Raw genomic sequence first — 22,013 nt, 5'->3', positions numbered from 1 at the left:
GACAAAATTCCAGAATAATGAAATTTAAACAAATAGAGGACAATGATTTGACACATTCACACATGAGACTTCAAATTTTGCATTCGATTTTAGCGAAGCCTGTTTAGCGACAGTAGTGTGGCGTACTCATTCTCCAATTATTTCCTCATTTCTATAGATTAGTTTACATAGTTTGATGTCATGGAAATTTTTGAAAGAGGACTTTTTAATCTGTATTACATGATACATTTTGTAGCAATTATGTAAATATTATTGACTAGTCTTGTAAACCGTCTAATATCTTAGGTATGTTTGAGCCAAGCGGCTATTTAAAACAATATAATAGGAGTTAGTGGGAAATATGTTTCAACATCTGATATTAATTACAATTTTCAACAGCATGTAAAGATAGAATTTGCAACACAGTTTCAAAGAAAAGTATCAGTAATATATTTAATTTAAAGACAAACACTGAAACGTTTCAAAAAGATGTTTCAAACGTTTTTTGGGCTGTCTTGAAAACTTTAATCGATTTTAACAAATCTTATTTCACTTTTCATCCATACTGGAAGGAATTAAACATATTAAGGAATACATTTGCATTTTTATTAGGCGGACTGAACAAGTCATAATCGTTTGAGTATTACGGTGTGAATTTTGTTCTTCGAAACATTCATAATCAAATAAAATCTTCAAATAGTTCTGCTTGGTAATAGAAAGCTATCTTCTGTCGAAAGATGTTTAACACGTGTTTCAGTTTACCTCTTAGTATTTTAAGATGCCAGTCCACAGCGAGGTCGAAGTATTTAAGGATTTTTATTGTGTTAACAATGTTTCGACTTGGTGTAAACCAGAAAACTTTAGATGTTTGAAGTTCGCGCATGCTTAAGAACTGAGGATTGAACTACTGGTTTTCACTGTCTAATGAAATTACTAATAAGAGCTGAATAAGAAATGAATAAGGCTAACATAGTTAGAATGAAGAATAAAACTTTCTAATGAATAACGTCGAATAAAGATTTCTAAACTGTTTTGGTTCTAAAAAATCTTAAAAAGGTGGAATTTAAAAGTATTCATTAAAATGTAAATATTCTTTCAGTAATTTTACCATTATGAACCGATAAACTAAAGATTTTCTAATATGTTTGAGTAAAATTTTTGAAAAAAATTAAAGTAAGAAATTGATTTTGAAAAAAAGATTTTGTCAAGTCACAGCCATTTTAAATATAATATTACGTACCAGCAGAAATAACAAACTGAATATTACAAACAAATATTATTGCCAGTGCTTAAAAATAAATAATACTACTGTATGATGTAACTTATTTACAATAGCAGCAAATAACGAATACAAAAGATTTTTTCCACGTATTTTATTTCTAATTGGTACGTGTGCTTTAGAGTAATAAAATAAAAAAATTGGTTAAATCCTTTTAGGGTTTTCTTTCTTTGTTTAATAATAATAATTAGGCCAATAAAGCTTACACAATAAGGGAAATGTAAGTGCCCCATAAGGCTGTGCCTGTGTTGGGGATGCTGTATACAAAAGAGGAAAATAAAAATAACGGAAACGAGCAAGAATAAAATAATAAAACAAGTTACTATAGCTTATGTAGTCAATAATGTACTATTACGTTTCAAGGTTTAAATTTAGCATAATTATTGTGCTGTATTAAATAAAGGGATTTATGCATGATTTATAATTAAAATATTATGTTATTCTGGTTGGGTGGTGTATAACACTGTATACTGGCAATAATCAAATTTAAGATTTTATTTATTATTGAAGGATATGTAATGCACTATAAAGCTACAAAAACATAGTAATTTTAAAACTTTTCCACAACTCAAGCGTTACAAAAATGTAAGAGATTTGTTGATCAAAACAAATCGAATCATCACAGTTAAGCGAACGACAAAGGCTGCTAAGGTGGAAACCAGGCACCGTGATAACCGAGCTTCAAAATGTAAATTTTGACACTGAGGTCTAGAGCAGACGTTACAATCATCTCATTTTTATTGGTTTAACATAACCATGAGTAAGTTGTAATAAGCATCGTAACTACATTAATACTATGCTTGGCTTTTACACATAAAGAGCCAAAAGCTTATTAATGAATTCGTTTGATACCCGACCCTTACCCTTAATTAAGTTCAGGGATCGTTCATATTATGTAGTCGTGCTCTTAATAAAACTATATTTAGAAAATGATTACAGAATAAAATGTTTTAGAAAAATTCAAGAAAATATTTAAAGTACAGTTAAAGACAATAACGTATATTTTGATAATTGTTGTGTATTTTACAGAACACGTCTAAGAATTAATATGGATTAATTAACGCCATTTACATTTCTAAGGCATATTAATAATTTTTCTTATATAACTTTTTATAATGATAATTGTAATGAAAAAGTTCTGTATTTTAAAGTTTATTTTATTGTACTAATAACTAATAGAAAACGGCCTATAAAATATGAGTAGAGAATTTTAGAACCCAGACTCATTTATATGTAAAACATTTTTTATTTTCTAATGTTACATATAAAGTTTCTGCCTGAACAATATTTTTACTAAAACGTTACAAATAATAATTAAAATGTTACTATTAGGAATAATAATGTTATAATAAACGTTTAATATATTAAGGGTATGAAAATATGTACAATAGTATCTAGAAACACTGCATTGTCCAACGGGAACTCGGCGAAGAATTTACTATTCTATTTTCTGTAGTTAATGGGAATTGGGCGGCTCCAATGGGAATCGACGACGTCTCTCTTAAGCCTTGTGTATGTGGTTAGGTTCAATTATTGGATTTCAATTCAACGTCAAGACTCTTTCTTTGTCTCTCTCAAAAAACTCAGCAGGCTGGAGATATAAAAAGTTCACGAGAGCATTATTATTGGTCGATAAATATTTTTTTGCAATTGATGGGTTTTATTTAGTAAAATTAGAATATTTGGAACTAAATGTATAAGTTTCTTATACACTTTTAACTACATGTACTAAAGTCTTTAGCCCTCTTTTGAGATAAGTGGACCCGTTGAGACAAGTCATGCTTGGGTTCTTTTACCCTTTGAAAATTTCAGCAACAGATGACTGCCATCGAATTTATGGATGATTGAACCCAATCCAGATATTGCGGGATATATTATGATGATGATAGATGGGCAAGCCACAGGCAATGCTGTAATATATCACATACAGAGGTGCAGTGTTGTCAAGGGAGTGGGGGTGTGGAGGGGGTGAGGGAGGGTGATCGCATGTCACCCACTTCTCATGTGTTCCACACGATTTGCCAAATGCGCTTGGGGAAAACAAACTCAATTCTGGCTTTGTAAAATTAATACATATTTGGATTACTAAGGAACGTGAATTCTTAAAACTCTTAATTTGAGATCAATTATTAATATACTACTGCTGTAAATATGACTAAGAATATTGTGTTACAAAATGTATTCAATCGATTTTAATTCATTAGGTATAAATTGGATTTTCAATATTTTTTCGGCCTTGAGCAGTATGTAGGTAAAGAATATGTACAGTTCAAATAAAAAAAAACTATTTTCAAATCCATGCAATCACAATTCACATGCTGAAAATAACACATATGGGTCACAATCCAGCGCTTATCTTTAGGAGAGGAATCTACAATCGTGTGCCTGTTAAGATCTGTCACTGTTTTGAGGTTATATTTACATCTGCGGGCACAAGGGACAAGGTGAAGTATTCATGCACTTGTCACCTGGAAAGGCAGTATTGTGAGTTGTGAGTGTGTGTGTATGTGACAGTGTGATATTGTGTACGTGTGAATGAGGGCGAGAGAAGGGAACACTGTCTCACCAGCAGCATCGCAACGACAACATGCAGTACCGTCCTACCCGCACTCTCCCGCAATACTGTGGAGCTTCCATACAGATCCGCTTCGCGCCGCCACCGTCAGCCTACCGCAACCCTTGTGCTCTTGGCCGAGCTGATACGGATAATGCAGGCTGCCGTATCTACCGGCTGCAGATCTAATAAATAAACTGGCCGAACAATGAAACCGTGAATATACTACAAAATGTGGTGCTTTGAGATTTTATCAGTAGTAAAGGTTTAGGGGTACCTTATTTACAATGTTAGCTACAAAATTCATCTGTAAATTTGTTTCATTTATGACTTTGATTAAATTACTTTTAGTAAGTAAAATGTTTTTATACTACCCTACTACATTAATGTCAAGTAGCTATACATAAACTGTTTAAAATAAACATAAATAATGTTACAAATCATGTACAGCTAAAAAATATTACATTTAATGATTAATTTTGTTAATTTTGGTTAGGCAGTCACTCATTAACTTGCTGATCTTCATACCAAGTATATATCCGAGTTTAATAACTCTTGAGGAGACGAGAATTGAAAAAATTTAATTACATCAAACACTCAGCGCATGAAACGACTCTTAAAACAAGGTGAGTGTCAGACTTATAAGAATACAATTTAGCTTATGTACATATTTGGCTCCTTTTCTGAAAATATTTTATATTGACTGAAGAAGAAGGTTGTGAGGCAATGAACTAACTAAAAGTTATTGTATTGACTTTTTTTAAATCCTATAAACGCTATAGTACGTTTCGTGTACGTTTAGGTAATAATGATTAAAACATAATGTATAAACTTTGTAGGAACAAATAAAAAGATGCTAACAATCCTAAAATTGTAGAATGTTTTCATAATATTTTTATATCATTGATTAAAATCTAAATGTGTACCATGCAAGTATTTACATCAGACAAACAGAGAGGTAGTAGAATTTAATTTTCAGATACCGAAGATAAACCCTATTGTCTAGTATGTTTATTGGGACGAATAAATATATGGAACATTGTTGCGGATACATTGTTTGTATTTACTGTTATACGTACGTATATAAGAACTGTCACCGAATATAGTAGTCTTTGTAAACACTTATCATTAATAAAAATAAAAATAAATAAATATAAAAGTATAGGAGAATCAACAGCAATATTTGTTCCATTTGTAATACAAAATATTGGAGGAGAATTTGTTTTGTTATGTAACCATTCTTAACATAAGCAATATTTATTTAAACGTAGTGAAAGTTGTAAAGAAAATCACATTTAATGTTGCTAGAGTTCCATAAACAAAACTTAATATTGTATTTGATATACGAGTAAAATTGTGTTACAAATATAGTGTGATTATGTAAAGTAAAAGCGTGTTGTAGACCTATAATCTGTCGCTAAATGAAGTCAAGGATGCCTTAGAAGTGAAAATTTGTAATTTATTTTGACCTGGCGTCAAAGGTAAACTGGAGTGGACGTCAAATTAGAAGGCAGAACTTTTATCCTTTTGAAAACAGCTCTTTTGAGATGTTTATATACCGTTGATGTAACAGTCTCTTTCACCGTACACGAGTCTTTATACCAATAGTTTACTAACGTACTCTAGAGGGATTTAATTAATTAAGTGTGTGTGTTTAAAGCCTTGACGTAAAATTTACGTGTAATTTCCTCGTTTAGTATTTGATGTTAATTAATTTCTGTTTTAACGTGAGGTTCAAAGTGTAATAAATTTTTATTGATTGATAGTATATCATGGATAAGGTCGGAATTTCAAATCACGTTGTCCTAAAATAAATACAATGTTTAACTACCTGTAGTACAATATTAGAAAATTTACAAATACCTGATGCAGTAGGTTATAAAGGGGCACGCAGTATAAAACAAAAATACTTTACGGTTTTTAATCAATTAAATTATTTATTTGAATTTTTTATGGAGACCTACAATCAGGTTCTCGAATAAAGTAAATATGCCATAAAAGTATGAAACAGCGCTCTGAATTCAAGTTATTTCAATTAATTTCTAGATCCGAGACAAGTGAATATAATATACAATAAAAAAACATGTCCCATGAATATACAGGCCTTGTACTAGGCCTAGTCGAAATTGTCATTAAAAACGTTCAAAGTATTCATAAAAATCTATAAAATTCTTGTTTTATTGCTATATTTATCTGCTTCAAATATTTAGGTAAATAAATTTATATTTTCTAAATGAAGGCTTTTGAGATTTTTTAAACGTTTTAAATGTATATTTTACTTAAAAAGCATAAACAAATAAACTATAAAATCAAAATGTATTAACTTTAAAAATTACTTTAATCAATAAGTCATCACGCTACTTATACGTTTTAGCAAAACTTAAACATATGATTTACCAGATATTCCAATTGTTTTAGGTTGTTTTTCTAGTGTTGTTTTATTGTTGCATACTAAAATTATCATCAGCGCCATTAATAAAACAAAGTTTTCAACTTTAAAAACAAATATTTCAAAATCGGATAATTTGCATATCGACGTATCACAATACAAAATTCAGTGCTAGTTTTTATGAATAGTATTTCTAAAACCATATCTCATCTCGTCAAGCTTGACCAGGTTAGAGAAAACGTTATTCTACTAGGTCTGTCGCCAAAATCCATTACAATAACATTTTGTTATATTATAAAAATTTGCCGTTTACGAGAGATTTTGAACTAAACCACTTACCTTTGTGTTTGCAGGCACGTGGACGTGGTTGACGGTAGGAGGTGGCACAGGTTCGGCCAATATTCGCTCACTGGAGGTCCTTAGGCCTCCGTCAAGCTCGGGCACATCCTTCAATTGTGGCGGTGATGGTGGAGGAGGCAATTCCTCTTCCTCTCCACTATACCGCGTTTTCTGAAACCAATAAAAAGTGATAAAGTTGTCGATATGTTACATTACATCACATAACATTACGTGAACTGTTTTCTGGGCTTCTCAGACGATAGCCTTTAATGATAATTTGTTCACTACATGTAACATTCTGAACATTTATTTGCTAGTAGTCAGGGATATTTCTCTTGATTATAAATATTATGTGAATTTTTAATACAATTATATAAAATACGTAAATGTTACAAATATAGTAAAATTAATGTTGCAGGTTGTAATCTTCTAGAGCTCTGGAATCTCTATTAGCGGAGAATTCATAACAAGCAGGGGATTATAGTGGACTAGACTTTAAGAAGATGTGAGGATCTTCTAGAGGATGCAAGATTTCAGAGGAAGTAGGCTTATACTCATTGCAAACTAATTTCTTCTTAGAGCCGAGATCCTCGAAGACCAGGACAACTAGCATGATGAAAACTCCTAGATGCTAAGAACTGCAGAGATCTGAGTCTCCCTGTAGATTTCAGAAGTGTTTAATGGCTGGTAATAATGGTCAGGCCATAACTTTCCATAAGCTCCCACCTTATTAACATTTAAGAGGACTATAATTACTAGTTAATGGATCCTCCTCCCAGACATCAAGAGGTCTAATAATATGAAGCCAAGATCTATACATTTCTTGTGACCGTGAGTCTCTTCATGCCATAAGTCCTCGGACTTTTTAGAGACAGAAAGCTTCTGGGCCGACAATTTCTAGTAGACGACAATTCCAAAAGTCTGAGACAGCGTCTCAGGTGAACTGAGGCTAACTCAACATTAAAATTCAATCAACTCTTCATAGTTTATGTGTATTTCGTAAAAGCCCGGAAGATGTGATTTCCCAGTGGCTATTAATTTCACAGACTTGTAGGCTTCTGGAGGCTACAAACTACCCGAGAGCAAGTTCACTCTCAGAGATCCTAAGTTACCAAGAGGCCCAGATTTCACATACCACTCAGATGCGGAAACTTCAAAATACAGGAAAATCCAGCCCTGATGAAGCTGAAAACAGATAAAAGCTTGATGCATACCAAAAGCTAAAAAGTTTTGGGCCCGTAATCTCCGAAAAAATATGAAATCTTAGACCGGAAGTACTAATAGGCCGAAATATTCTAGAAGGCAGAATCACCAGTAAGGAAGGCTAAAGCCTCCGTAAGCTGACGTTTTCTATGGGACGGGTTTTTAGAAGGGTAAACATTCTCAGTTTCCGAACAGTTAAAAGTTGTGAAGGAAACAGGATTTCCCGGACATTTTCCAACGTTCAGTAAAACAAAAAATTAGTAACACTACGTTTAGAGATCTGCAATCTGATTTCTTCGGGTAAAGAGATCAGATTGCAGATCACGAAACGTAGTGTTACTGATTTTTTCTGTTACTGAACGATGGCAATGTCCGGAAAAAATCCTGTTTCCTTCACAATCCCTCCATCGACCAAAATAAACGTCAAACAAAGAGTTAGAAGTTACTATATAATTCTCGTAAAAATAAAAAAATGAAGATGTGTACTATAGAGAAGTATTTCATAGGATCCGGATTTATAAGCACAAGTTCCTATATGCTGAATATTTTTTGGACCCGATGACAGTGTTATACAACTCTAATGGCTTGATATTCAGTAACGGTGATCTTTTTAAATTACGGCAGAAATGAACCTTGCACTCATTGCCGGAAAAAAATATTGTTTTATGATCAACAGTTAGATCTAGTCAGTCCCTCTACGTGATTGACTATAACAAAAACAAATATTTACTTTAATTTTAATTACTTACTTGTTTACGTTTATAAGATATTCTTACTCAAATATTTAAAAAGAAGAAGTGATATAGTATAGTACTGAAATTGGTCTATTTGACCCAACGTCTCCAGGGTTTTCTCAGGGTGTACCAAATTAACGGCTTCTTAAAAACTCTTTACCAACAAATACAAACTAAACTGTTATACAACTTTTTCGCTGACAGTTTTTCCTGAACGGAATCCAATAAAACTTTTCGCATTCTACTTTTCTGAGGCCACAACTGAATAGCATTTAAACGAATATTTTACAAGTAACAGGAAATTTATACAATTAAAATCTTCAGTTATTTCGTTAAAACATAAGGAATTGAATATTTTAAAGTGTTTAGTCTTTAATTATAGTACATTGAAACAAGTACTTGGTATACAATAATATACCTGAACGTACTTAACACAGCTGTCATTAATCTGTATGGGCCCTATAAGTTTTAGCGTACCTCTTCATTGTTTATTTAGACACTTTTCCAATCTTACCAACCAAAGACGGATAAAACAAAGTTGAGGTGTGCAGCATCGCAGGTATTTGACGAAATAACAACGAATTGTAAATTTACTTTAGTATACGCACAGTGGTTACCAACTGATTGAGAATTGCAACAATAATATTAAATCATATACAATAATAAACCTTTGAAACACTTTTGATATATTCTTTTTATTTCGTAAGATGTACATTTCAAATTGTAAGAACTCATCATTAGGTATATTTTTAGGTTAAGGTAAATATTAGACATAAATGAACTGAACGTTATAAAGAGCGAGAGTTTCAGGACAAGGAGAGTATACTTATGGAATAGTTGGAATTTGGAAAAAAATCCATTGAATTGCAAAGTGCTATATTCCTCGGGTCTTTGGAAAAGCCAATCATAAAGCCACTGCTTACATTATCAATTGAGACATTATACCAAAGTAAAGGAGAGGATTTATATATAATTTAACATCAGTTATACATTTTTTTTACAACCTAAAGATAGAATTGAAAATATCCAGACACAATACAACTTACTCTCCCGTTGCGTCTGGTAATATACATTAACTGCATATAATATTTTCTTAAAAAAAGACAATAGATAATTTTTTTCCGATCTCAACATTACGTTGACACAATTCAAATTGTGTAAGAACTGAGAAGATGAGCAAAGAATGTTCAAAATAAATTTACGTTCCAAAGGTACCGGGTGTATTTTTAATAGCAATGGCCTTGTCTTTATAGTGTATTTTTGCAAGGAAATACCATTGATTGATGACCTTAGTGCGACCCCTTCCTTAAAAGTAAATATTTCCATATACGATTAGGAAATCTCATTTAAGGCAAAATACTTCAAGTTAAATCGAAGCTATCACTCGATGCCAGAAAGATCTGTCTGTTCACAGGAATATCTCAAACTTGAAATAACATATAGACTAAATGAGCATGAAGCTTCATTTCTATATATGGAAAATTTGAGTTCAATTAGAGTGTCTTATCACTTCATTGGATTTGGCGTTAATTAAAATTTTTCCATTGGTGTTATGGGTAACCATAATGATAACGAGAACATAGCACGCTAAACAAATCTGTAAATAAACTCAGTATACTCATAATGGATATTAAAATGTGACACATTAACATAAATGTACCCAAACAGCCGCAACTCATCCAACATCATTTTATGATGACTTGGTGTGTAAACTTTTATTATTTAAACACTGATATGAAACCTAATCTAATGGACAAGGTATCATGCGGCATGATATCTCGAGAAAGATTTTATTTGCAGACTTAGAATTGTGAATAAAACAAACCTTAAAGTAGGCAGCCTACCACTTAGTAGACTGGTACATTTCAATTTTCTTTTTTCGCCGGATACTGTGTATTTTTCTGTAATTATTCTGTCAAAAATGAAATAGGCTAAAGACTTAAAACTTTGCATTGAGCCTTTGCATTGAAACGTGTTACGCAACAAGCGATGCGGCGTACCTGGTTTTACAGTGACTGAAGACCGGTAATTGAAAACTTAAAGGTCAGTGAACATAAGAAATTAATTTAAAACGGGTGAATGTCGGCTAGCAAAAATATCTCGAAATAAGAAATAATGAGATACATATAACAGCATTTTAACTCAACAATTATTCCACTGAACGGTACACATTTAAAGCATTTAACGAATTTTGATTCGTCTACTTTAGGAAAAGGCACGTTTATAGAAGGACACAATACAAAGTAACTTAAGTTATGAAATAGACAAACGAAACTTTTAACGACAAAAACAATTAAGTTTACTTTCTTGGATCAACAGGAAACTTATGAACCACGACGAAAGCATCTCTGACATTTCCATGAAAATTTTCGCACAGACAGGCAGAGAGACAGACAAACAGACTTTTCGTTGTTATAAAAAAAAAAAAAAAAAAAAAAAAAAAACGGTTCTTCCTTTGAACAAAATTAACATATGCACCAAGGTTTACGTTTAAGGGCCCTTATATCAAGAGCTATCGCACAATCGGATGAAAATACAACAGGACGTTTCATTCATATTTTTATCCCCAGGACCTTTCCCGAAGATTTAACGTACCTAAGACCTTAGCATTAAGAGTTATCACATAGACGGATAGGCGATTACTGGGTGACAAACATTATGCGGGTTACTGGATTCTTAATAACAATATTTCATATAATAACCTTCGTGATAGCTTGAAATAAATGCTGACACACTACGTCATCTTCAGAGTGAGATCCTAATACATGAAGTTGAGCATGCACAAACCTTAACACATTAACAAACATGGCAATGTCTAACATAATCGTACAGAAAATAGCAACAAATAAAAACTAAATTAAATCTAGACTACTAAATTTCAAGCAGACACCAAAGAACTAATCGGATACACTAGGCACTGGCAGAATCAGAAACTAGCAGCAAATAGATGTAAAAATATATTTTAGAGTACATTTTTCAGTTCCCATTGTAACTATCTCTAATTTCCTAAAATTTATTTGAATTCTTGGACCAATAAAAAAGTAGTCCTCAAAACACAGTACCTAATAGTAAACGATTTAGTTGCTATATCTCATTTGGTATCACACAAAGTATATAAATACCCTAATGATGTGTAAAACAACTCTACGTGTGTTTGTTTATTAGGCGTTGGGTTGCATTGATCCAGATGTTAACCTATTTCAATTGGAACCGAATTGGCACATTTGCGTCAGTTATTTAAGCGTGTTCTCTTTCAAACTTCTAGCTTGGAAATATGCCAGTACAAGGCGCCAACTGTTCGCCCGAGATATTTCCCTACTAATCTCGATTCCCTTCGTGCCAACGCAACTAAACCGCCAGAATATGGTGATTTTTATAGTATCCTAGATCATTTTGATAAATATACATCTTAAACATGTTCAATAGTATGTAAGTAAGAGGAAATTAATAGCGACTGTCATGATTTATAATCCTGAGTCCAAGATCGTTTGGTATTTGTAGGATTAATGTCAAGATTCTTAAAATACTAATCATAAAACTACCATAATGTTCTTTAAAGAAGTGAATTATACAACTGCATTAAGTAAACCCTTATTTTTCCTTTCCAACTAACAGTATAAGAGTTGAAAGGTCACATTTATCCTTAAACCGACTACTTATTCCTCAGGTTGTAGACATGTTGGGCATTCCTTTGTAGTATTAGCAGCATCTGTTTGATTGGGTTACATGGTTGTCTTTGATATTTCTAGTTGTAAGTCCGTCATAATTAGCTGTTCAAACTTTTAAAACCAAGACGTTGGAGGACCAGAGGTCTATAAATATACACCATGAGCTGCTCGTTTATATTTTTGAGTCGAAAAAAAGGGAAACATTGAAATAAAGTTCTGTTTTAGAGCGCTTTTCAAATTACGTAAACAAAATAATAAAATAATAATAATTACAGTCTAAGAAAAACCTTCTTGAATCATTAATGTGTGTAATAGCTCAAGACATGTGTGTGATATAGGCCTAAATTTTGGTTCAGAATACAAAAAAACAACGTTGAACTTATTTAGCAATATTGTGGATGGGAGCATATTATATTTTTGTGGTTTGAGGAAAATTCTTAGTGCCCTCGAGAGAATTACCGATCTCAGCTTCATATTGGAGGTTAAAATTGTCTTTCAGGTTGATAAATTATAGCATTATTTCATTCAAACACTCACGGCTTAGAACGATCCAGAGCCGCGACTTGCAGCAGTTTGCATCACGGTCAACCAATAAGTTTTTATACTTGCACACATTTTTATTTTAACAATATTGCTCCTTATTTATTCTACTCCCTCAAATGAGCTCAAATTTTAATTATTAAAGTCTGTGGAAGTAGCTTCGACACAGTCTACAGGCGTTTACACGCACAGTGAGACGGACAACAGCGTTTCAACCCCTGTCCTTTTCAATTAACCACCCCCTCCCATGGACATGCGATTCCTTTTTACACTCTTGCAACGCGATGTTCTGAGAATATCAGGCCCAAACTCAGAAACAGCATATTCTTAGCGAAATAATTGGGCGCTTAATACTGTAGTAACTGCTTCAACATTACACTCAAAGACTGGTTACCAATTACATCGCCGCTCTAATTAATATGTGTCCGTCATTGATCTTTGATCTCCTGGCACTGAATCGAAAACACATAAAAACATAAAACTGAACTACTAATCTTTCGCATCAAAATCATAATTTTAACGAATATAATGTTTGTTTTCTACTTATATTTCTATAAAGAGTTGAATATTAGCAGAAAATGTTGGTCAACCACATGTGGTTTCCATATTTTGGAATAAATACGAGGTAAATACATGCTACAATTTGTTTGTTATGGTTCTCTCTACATCAGGAGCTTGTTTACAGTCTGAACCACTTTAGAGGAACCATAGATATCGCTATATTATTACGTGTCACAAAAGTTTTATCATTATTAAAGGTAAAACCACATGTAAGAGGAAGGCTGCTGTAATAGTAAAATTTATTATAGTTTTACTATCTTTGCATATGCGAATATTCCACGGATGTACCCCCATTTATTGAAATGTTTTAAGTTTAAATATAGAGGACATTCAGTGTAAAAAAGTGCATTTATATGCCAGTACCATAGAAGAAATATTTTTCCGAATTCATGTTCACTTAGAATAAAATTATCTAATACTAGGAGTATATTATATATAAAAATACTATAAAAGTCTATAGTCGTTAAATCAATGTGTTTACTGTTAGAAGGCAGTAAACAAGCAGCAAGACATGTGTGTGTGTGTGTGTGTGTGTGTGTGTGTGTGTGTGTGTGTGTGTGTGTGTGTGTGTGTGCGCGCGCGCGCGTGTGTTTAGAAAAAGGCCAAAAATATTAATATTAATGTACTATATTTCGCATTAAGCTTCTTCAGGTAAAAATTAACAAAAGAATGAAACACTTAACTTGACCAAAAACATAAATGTAAACAGATAAATAAATTAATAACCATAATATTTTTGAAATGAAAAACATATGTTCAAACTGTGGGTGTAAAGATGTGATGAGTGTTTAGTATTTGATGATTTCAATTTAGTATCAAAGATTCAATCCATAGGGAAATTTAGATTTTGTGACAATTTGACATACTTGTTCTAAAGTTCCCAATTTTGATGTATTGGAATTATTATTTATTGATCGTATTGGTTTTACTTTATATATAATTGAATTTTCATATACGTTAAAGTGAGAAAATTTAGATTGACAACTAGTTTTATTGTAAACTTTTATGCGGTACGAAAATTATTGTAGAGGAAGAAATTATGTCCAGATTTGTTTCATTTGATAAAACATGAATATGAAGGTTAAGGCACTCCGTACTCAACCTTCTCGTACATATTTCGAGGAAACATAATGGCAAACTCAACCAAATATAGCATATCATTTAAGTTTCATAAATTTATAACATGGTTAATATAATAATACTTATTAAATCCGTTTTGATGCCAACATTAAAGCAGTAATAAACTATTGTGTAGTGTGCACTTAAATAGTGTAGAGACAAACACCTGAACAGATTAATGGCACGGATTGCACTGACTTACGCAAAGTTCTAAGCCTTGATTAATGCCTTGCACTCAGCCCTCAAATACATCACTCAGCAACAAAATCATTGCAATTTTGTATTTCGCTTGTTATTCATGATAGCCATCCTAAAAGGATTCAAAAACTTAGTATATATTTTTTAATTAATGTACGGTTTATCATATTATTTGTTTAATGCATGGGTCTAGCCTTTTAGTTAAGTCTAACCTTTTTTGTAGAGATTCGCCTTCAAAACATGAACCAGAATACATTTCTTAATTCACCGATTGTGACAAAAACCATTTATTCAGAGCATATGCTTATTGAATCTTTGGTATCGGTCAAGCATTTGAAAAGGACGTTCCAAGATGTTTCATTTTTCAAAATTTGCAAATATAATTTCGATTTCGGCAAGTTAGGAAAACGTTTTTGCGTAGATTATTAAAACAGCCTTTTAAGCTGAGCGTCAGCGATGAATATATTTCTGCACGCAAAGTCTCTCTGTCTCTCATTAAGATATCTAGAGAATGAGTTACTATTGATGATGGCATGTACTCCCGTAGAGAATAATTTCATTATATTCTTAGCGAAGTCTATTCCGTGACAATTCCATTGCTATACTCCTACTTTGCTCAGATCTATTCATAGTAATTTTTCGTAAAGAATAAGTTTATGGGTTGGATCAAGAAATGATATATTATAAGTCTTTAAATGTAAAGAAAGTTAAAATTCATTTCCAATATGTTATTTGAAAATGTGTTTAGGAGCTTTAGATGAGTAACTAACCTAATTGTACATTCTCGTCGTTTTATACGTAAGCCTGCTGCAAATTTGATTGTTAGTAGGAATGTTCATAGACAGAAATTAGTATCTTTAGTTTGAAAAAAAAAAAAAAAAAACAATTCATATTAGGTTTTAAATTGTATGTATGATAAAATGTAGGATATAGCTTATGATAGATTTACTGGTAAGAACGTTCAAAGCAAATCCACAAGTTTGATAAATCAAGTGCTAAATTGACCAACAATACTTACAACAATTTTTATTTATGACGATACCAAAGAGACAGTGAACTGTAATAAATTCCACTTTTGAAAACATAAAGCGTCTATAAAGTATTGAATTTGACAAAAAGTCACATTACGATCATCTGTGATAGAATTCGCAATAGAATTCTCATCAGTAAACTCATCCCGAGTATAATAGTGGCATAGACCAACTAGGTGGAGTACAGTCACAGACCAGTGGTGAGGCAAATGAGGTTAATTTTGATTTAGTGAGAGTCAACATGACGGAGAATCCCACTATCCCATCATTGCTCTCTCAATCACAGCTACATCTGCAGTCAAGTTTAGATATAGAAAATCACCTAATTTTCACTGACCGTTAAAAATGAACTTAGAGTTTAAAAATATTAAAACCAATATTAAATACAATTTCAAAAATAAAATTATTTCTTATTGCGGAAAACCATTTGGATGTGTAATAACATTTAAAAATCTTTATTCTTGTATGTTTTTACTCACGCGTTTAGGAGCTAAAGCTTATCGTAGCTTTTACAAATACCACGATTGCCAACTTAAGCATCATTGCAAAAAGTATTTCGAGTATATAGACCATTGAAGAATTTTAATTACGCTATTAGTTCTTATCCCTTTCTTTAGTATAATAATTTTGTTTTAAAGATATTTGTACAATATATAGTAGATCTATCTACATATAATGATGTGTTCTTATTTAAATTAGTTTTTATATAGTTATAGTCATACATGTTATAAAATACTAATATGGCTGTTTTTGTTAGTACATTATTTTTTTTATTAAATTTGAGGCATCGGTATTGGTGTCTTACTTTATTTTCTTTCATCTTTATTTTTAATATAATTTATTATTTTTTTACGTTTGTTACAAAAAAACCTAAGAGAACAATTAATTGCATCAAGCAAGACTGTGCTAGACCGGAGTGTAAACGATCATTTTATAAAATACACTTTCATTCCAAATTAAAGGTAGTAAGTTATAAAAAATACTTACATGCCAGCATTTTACATAAATCTCATAATTGTATTTTTATATTACATATTTTAAGTTAGGAAAAATAGTTTATAAATTTCTATTTCCTATATTATAATGAAAAAAAAACGAAAAAAACTTTATAAAAATAACAAATTACATACACATATTTCACACTGTTTTACTAACCACTACATTTTTAAAATTGACTAGTACCTTTAGGTGTAACAGTGGGCCAGATGCGGAAGTATTGAAATAGATAAATATTACATAATATGCAGGAGCATTTTCCTTGTTGAGTGTCCGTAATTTGGTTCTCTTTTCTTTCTTCCCGTCTGGAGGGTAGAAGCGAAATTCTAAAAATGGTTTGTTAATAGATTGGCTTCATAGCTCATAAAGAAAAATAAACTGTATCACTGACCTTCTAGGTCACCAGATCTCACCGTGTGTGAATAAGATTTAGTTTATGCACCTCTGTTTCAGGCACAGTTGTTGAACGGAGTCACCATGTTATGACTGCCATATAGAAATTCGGACGATTTAGAGTTCCAAATAAAATTTGATGACTTGGTATGAAATATAAAATTATATTGTACAATGCAATATATAAGTAAGTTTAATACATTTTTTTACGTCGCCATGGAGAGTATCAAATCGGTGAACAGTCACTCTTATGCGTAAGGGACTCCATCTTTAGTTAAAATTAATAATTTTTTATTTTATTGTAGTTGAGCTTATAAATTACATCATTTTACACAGTTAGTATTTCTATTAATTTACGAGTACATGTAGGATTTTAGGGTTTCACTTTCTTACAGGTACCAAGTCGGAGTTTTTAGAAAGTTCTGATTTCCTATTTACCTTTTCATTTCTTCAGCACACAGCAACATTTTTAAAATATTGTTTGGAATTTCAAAATTTGAAGATTTAGTAAATAAATTCTTTGTTTATTGACATCTTTAAAGTAATCTATTTGATTTTATAATAATTTATTATTTTAAGGCCACGATAAAACTTTGATATGAATCTCCTATTTGAAGAGAGTAGTTATTTTTTAATTCTTTATTTCGTTCAAAATATGCCTCTTCTTCATCTGATTTTTTAATATGTTTTACTATAATTGAATCTATTTAAGTAATTAATCAAATTGTCCTGTTATTAGGGATTTCCAACAACTAGAACGACTTTTCGACACATCTTTCGTCCACACAAGTTGAATGACAACTGCTTTAATTGCGAATATTGTGTGGTCTTTCAAAATAACTTTAGGTTTTAACAAACCAAACTTGATCAAAACATTTACATCCATGAAATTTACAATTTTTATAGAGGGCTTTAAACATGAAGAAGTTATAAAAGTAATTCTCCTCTATTATTCTATACAAAAACATCACCTACACAAGGAAGCCTTACTAAATAATGATGGCTCTATGATTTTAGAAATGTTCTTGCAAAATAAATCATATATCTTGTTTGATAAAAACATTCAATGCGCCTTCTCACTACTCTGTAGTTCAAATGAATTATATGTTTTAATAAAAATATTGTTTATTATTTAAGTCTTTCACTGAGAAATGTGGAACAGCTCATATGATGTCGTTATGGGTTTTACTCATAACATCAAAAGTGATTATATCTGTGTCATACGTAACACAAACATACACAACAACATACACAAACAACTGTTTATCAAAGCTTTGTAAATGTAATAGCAAGGTACAGAGAAGGAGCAGTAGATCCACAGAGTAAGCATAAAACAAACTTCATAGATAACTTATACCATATGAAAAAAATGGAGCGCCGCTGAACTGCGGTAGGCGATGAAAAGTAATAATGTTTGACAATATGGTTTTCAAATTGCCAAAAAAACTACTTCTAAATATCGTAATTATATAAAATTTATATAATTACGATTTTTAATGTGGTATTTTTTTGGAAGTAAAGAAAATGGAAAATAATAAGTTATATAACTTTTTTTAATAAAAATAAGGTTTTTGGCCATCCGACTCCCCTTAATCTGTTGACTAAACTTTCATATGTACCCTAAAATCCCATATGTACTCGTAAATTCAATGAAAATATTAACTGTGTAAAAAGCTGTAGCAAATCATGCTATAACATATCTAAAATAAACCAAAAAGTGTAAAATGATAAAAAATTGAGTTTAAACAAGGCTAAAGGCTTCATAATATTTGAATGATGAATTTAATAAAACCCTATATATATAAAAGTAAACCCATAAGTAAAATCATTTTTATTAACTTTTTTTGAACTCAATTTGTATTTTGGTACAAGGATTGCTCATGTACAATAATTATTAATTTAATTAAGAAATAAAAAATATAACTGCATATGTGTAACACAATAATTGATGATTGAATTCAAAGAATTTTGGAAGACTACGAGTGAAATTAAACTCTCAATCAAAGAAACATTTTTAATGGTAAAAATTACCTCAGCACGATATAAATTTCTTTAATATTTTACTGCGTTTCCTTTATAAATTACTGAGATAACGCATATTCCTGATTTAGTGCGACTAATATTGTATCTACGATAATATTGTGTGACGTCGTTTATTCTAGTCTTAAGCTGATTGTCCTCATCCGGAAAACCTTTTATCCGACGCAGTGGGTTTTGCTCCCTAATTATTTCACTAATTAGAATTCCTTTGAATAGATTTCGAGTTGACCAAGTCTGTATTGAAATTCTTCTGAATAAACTATAAGAAATCAGTTTGTAAGTTTAGAGTAAATACTGCTTGGCAGTAATAATACTTGTACCTCTCTCTTAAAATCATTAAGTATCCATTCTTTCTTGCTATTGAATGTCTTCGTAACTTCGGTCACTTTCACACGTGAAATCTGAGAGTTCTCATCAAATTACTTTTAACATGTCCTACTCAACTAAAACATCAGTGTGGAAAGTACTAAAAAATTATTGCAATAAAAAAATCTTCACAAATGTCAGTGAAAATGTTGGATAACGTTAAGTTTGGTTTATATTTAACTGCTTCTTGTACAATTTTTACAGATTGCAGTTCATTGTTTCATGTACCAAATATCATAAAACAACGATTTTAAAATATTAAAAAAAAACACTTATATGTTAAAAGAAAAATAGAAGTATCTAAACAGGATTGGTTTACTATGTACGTGGGCCTAAAAATGCGAATTATCATTCAGACTGTTATTCTCAATATAATACTGATTATTTTAGGGTCCACATAGTGATAAAGTCTACTTGCAGGTCTAACGGCAATAACGTGTTTTAATGTCAGCTTGCGAGACACAAATTTAATTGTTTTTGTAAGCGATGTAGCTCTAAACGCTAAACTGCCGCGAGGCTAGTGAGAAAGCTACACGGGCAATGGCGTTAAGTCCAGTACTGCCTCGACAAAAACATGAATGTTTATGTTATTAAGTGTCACGGAACCGCTGTTGGCAAAACTGAGTAATATGTCTCTGCATTATTCTCATTTGGATTTTTGCCCTCAGTAAATAGTTTTGTTGTAACACATAGCGACGGAAAATGTATGCAATCCTGTGATAATCACGAATAACCAATGGTTAATAATAAAAAATATAGTGTGTGTAAGTGTTTTAAAATTAGTTATTCAACGAATTATTAAAATTTCATAGGGTATGGTGGGAAGTTGGGTACATAGATGGAAAACAGAAAACTGTCGTCAATAAGTTTAGAAAGTTTTATAGTGTTCAATAAAATGCCGAGAACATAGAATAGATAAACAGGAGATTTGTTTGTTTACTTTCTGCCTCATTATTGTGAACTGGGATTTTATGATAACGCGTTATCATGTTTTATGACAAACGTTTGCGTGTATGCGTAGTAGTTTAGTTCTCGTCTAGGGAGAAGCTATTACCAATAATGTACCCAGGTAGAATCACTTTGTACGTAGATTGACTGTAGTCTTTATTTGGATAAAAGGATTTTTGTATATTTTAAAAGCTGATGTTGACGACATGGTACTTATTGTTAGTGTATGTATAATGTTGAAGTGAATATTCAGATGGACAACGCATGTACTGATAGTCTAAAAGCTGAGATAGCCATAATCACACAGTTTAGTTTTATTTTTTAATGGGTAGATGAATTTTTCTGGAAAAGAAAATCGATCGCCAGTCGCGCAATTTTTGGTGGGGGTCGAAATGGAAGGGTATCAAATGTTTAAAAACACGTTATAATATGTAAATTATATGTTTCCTACATTTATGCAATTAAAATCAACGTCAGACACATAAATAACAATTATACCGCAGTTAGACAGTGACATGAGGACATTGAAAATTGCAACTACAAGGGTTTATTTATGGTTAGCTGAAGTAGAATTATATTAACGTTCCTGACAGTTGGTTTTTACTGCATAAAGCTGAGAAAATCATGAATCTTATAAAATTAACTAATTAGCTACTCTTCCATTGCAACCTCCCAAACCTAACGTTGCTGACTTTCGGTCTCTTAGGGAATTTTCGTAATTGATTTCAAAGAGAATCAGGTTGTATGGTTAAACAATGCAAACTGGCTCTCTGCTCCTAGACTATGAACAATTTCTGTCGTAGCTTTAATGAAAGAATAAAACATAAATAAATCAAAGTTGAACTAAAACTTAAGTTATACGATGAATATTTTCTCTTAATAAACTCGATAATCGTTACATCCGAAAATTACTTTCTCTGTAAATTGTTACTGAATTTGATATCATAGCAAATGTAATGTCATGGAACACAACAGAATGAGAGAGAACGAGCGAAACGTAATGAAATTCATCAGCTAAACAAGTAACAAAAATACTTCCCAAAAATTCATTCTTACTTTCAACTAATATAATGAGTTAAATATTTGTATTTTCATAATTTTGTAACAGTTAATTATTAATTTAACGTGTGATTATTATCATAATATACTGTATAAGTTAAAAAATTTAAAACTTTTTATTCCTTTCAATTTTGCTTTTTAAATTCCTAAGCAATAACTTTTATACAAATTGTGTAGCCTACCAATTAAATGAACATATAGTCAAATTTAATAATTCCAAGATTTTAAATTTAAAGTTTTCGACGGAATGAACTTTTTATCCCGGTCTCTTGCCTCTATAGTTCAACAAAGTTGGAGTACAACAAGCCATCGGTTACTATTTGATGAGAACGCATGTAAAATTTAAAATATTTAGCTCATTTCATCCTCAAGACGTCCTATCAAGACAGCCATAGAGAAAAACGTGTTTTTATCCACTCGGTACACAAAAGACAATATGTGTCAGCCTATTAAGTTATAGGCTTCAATGATACTGAACTAAAAGGCATGGTTGATAATGCACAATCATAATTCTCACATCTGTGCTGTAATGAAGTTTCAAGTAAAATTTAGTTAACAGATAAAATATGTTGGTACATGATACATTCACATTTTTATTAGTTAATTGGGTATCATAG

The 22,013-nt window shown here is 31.4% G+C and overlaps 1 protein-coding gene across 1 annotated transcript in view; it reads right to left on the bottom strand.

Moving 5' to 3' along the window:
- LOC124362458 (disks large 1 tumor suppressor protein-like) overlaps window positions 1–22,013 on the bottom strand; it is a 713,149-nt gene that overhangs the window by 601,917 nt on the left and 89,219 nt on the right. Inside the window, exon 4 of the mRNA XM_046816976.1 lies at window positions 6,541–6,711. Within this exon, the coding sequence (XP_046672932.1) occupies window positions 6,541–6,711 (171 nt within the window). The remainder of the gene's footprint in view (window positions 1–6,540; window positions 6,712–22,013) is intronic.

The sequence above is a fragment of the Homalodisca vitripennis genome, chromosome 5 (genome assembly GCF_021130785.1).
Source record: "Homalodisca vitripennis isolate AUS2020 chromosome 5, UT_GWSS_2.1, whole genome shotgun sequence".
In the NCBI taxonomy this organism is placed as follows: Eukaryota; Metazoa; Arthropoda; class Insecta; order Hemiptera; family Cicadellidae; genus Homalodisca; species Homalodisca vitripennis.
The sequence above is the reverse complement of the archived record's forward strand: the minus strand, read 5'-3'. Positions and strand labels throughout refer to the sequence as shown.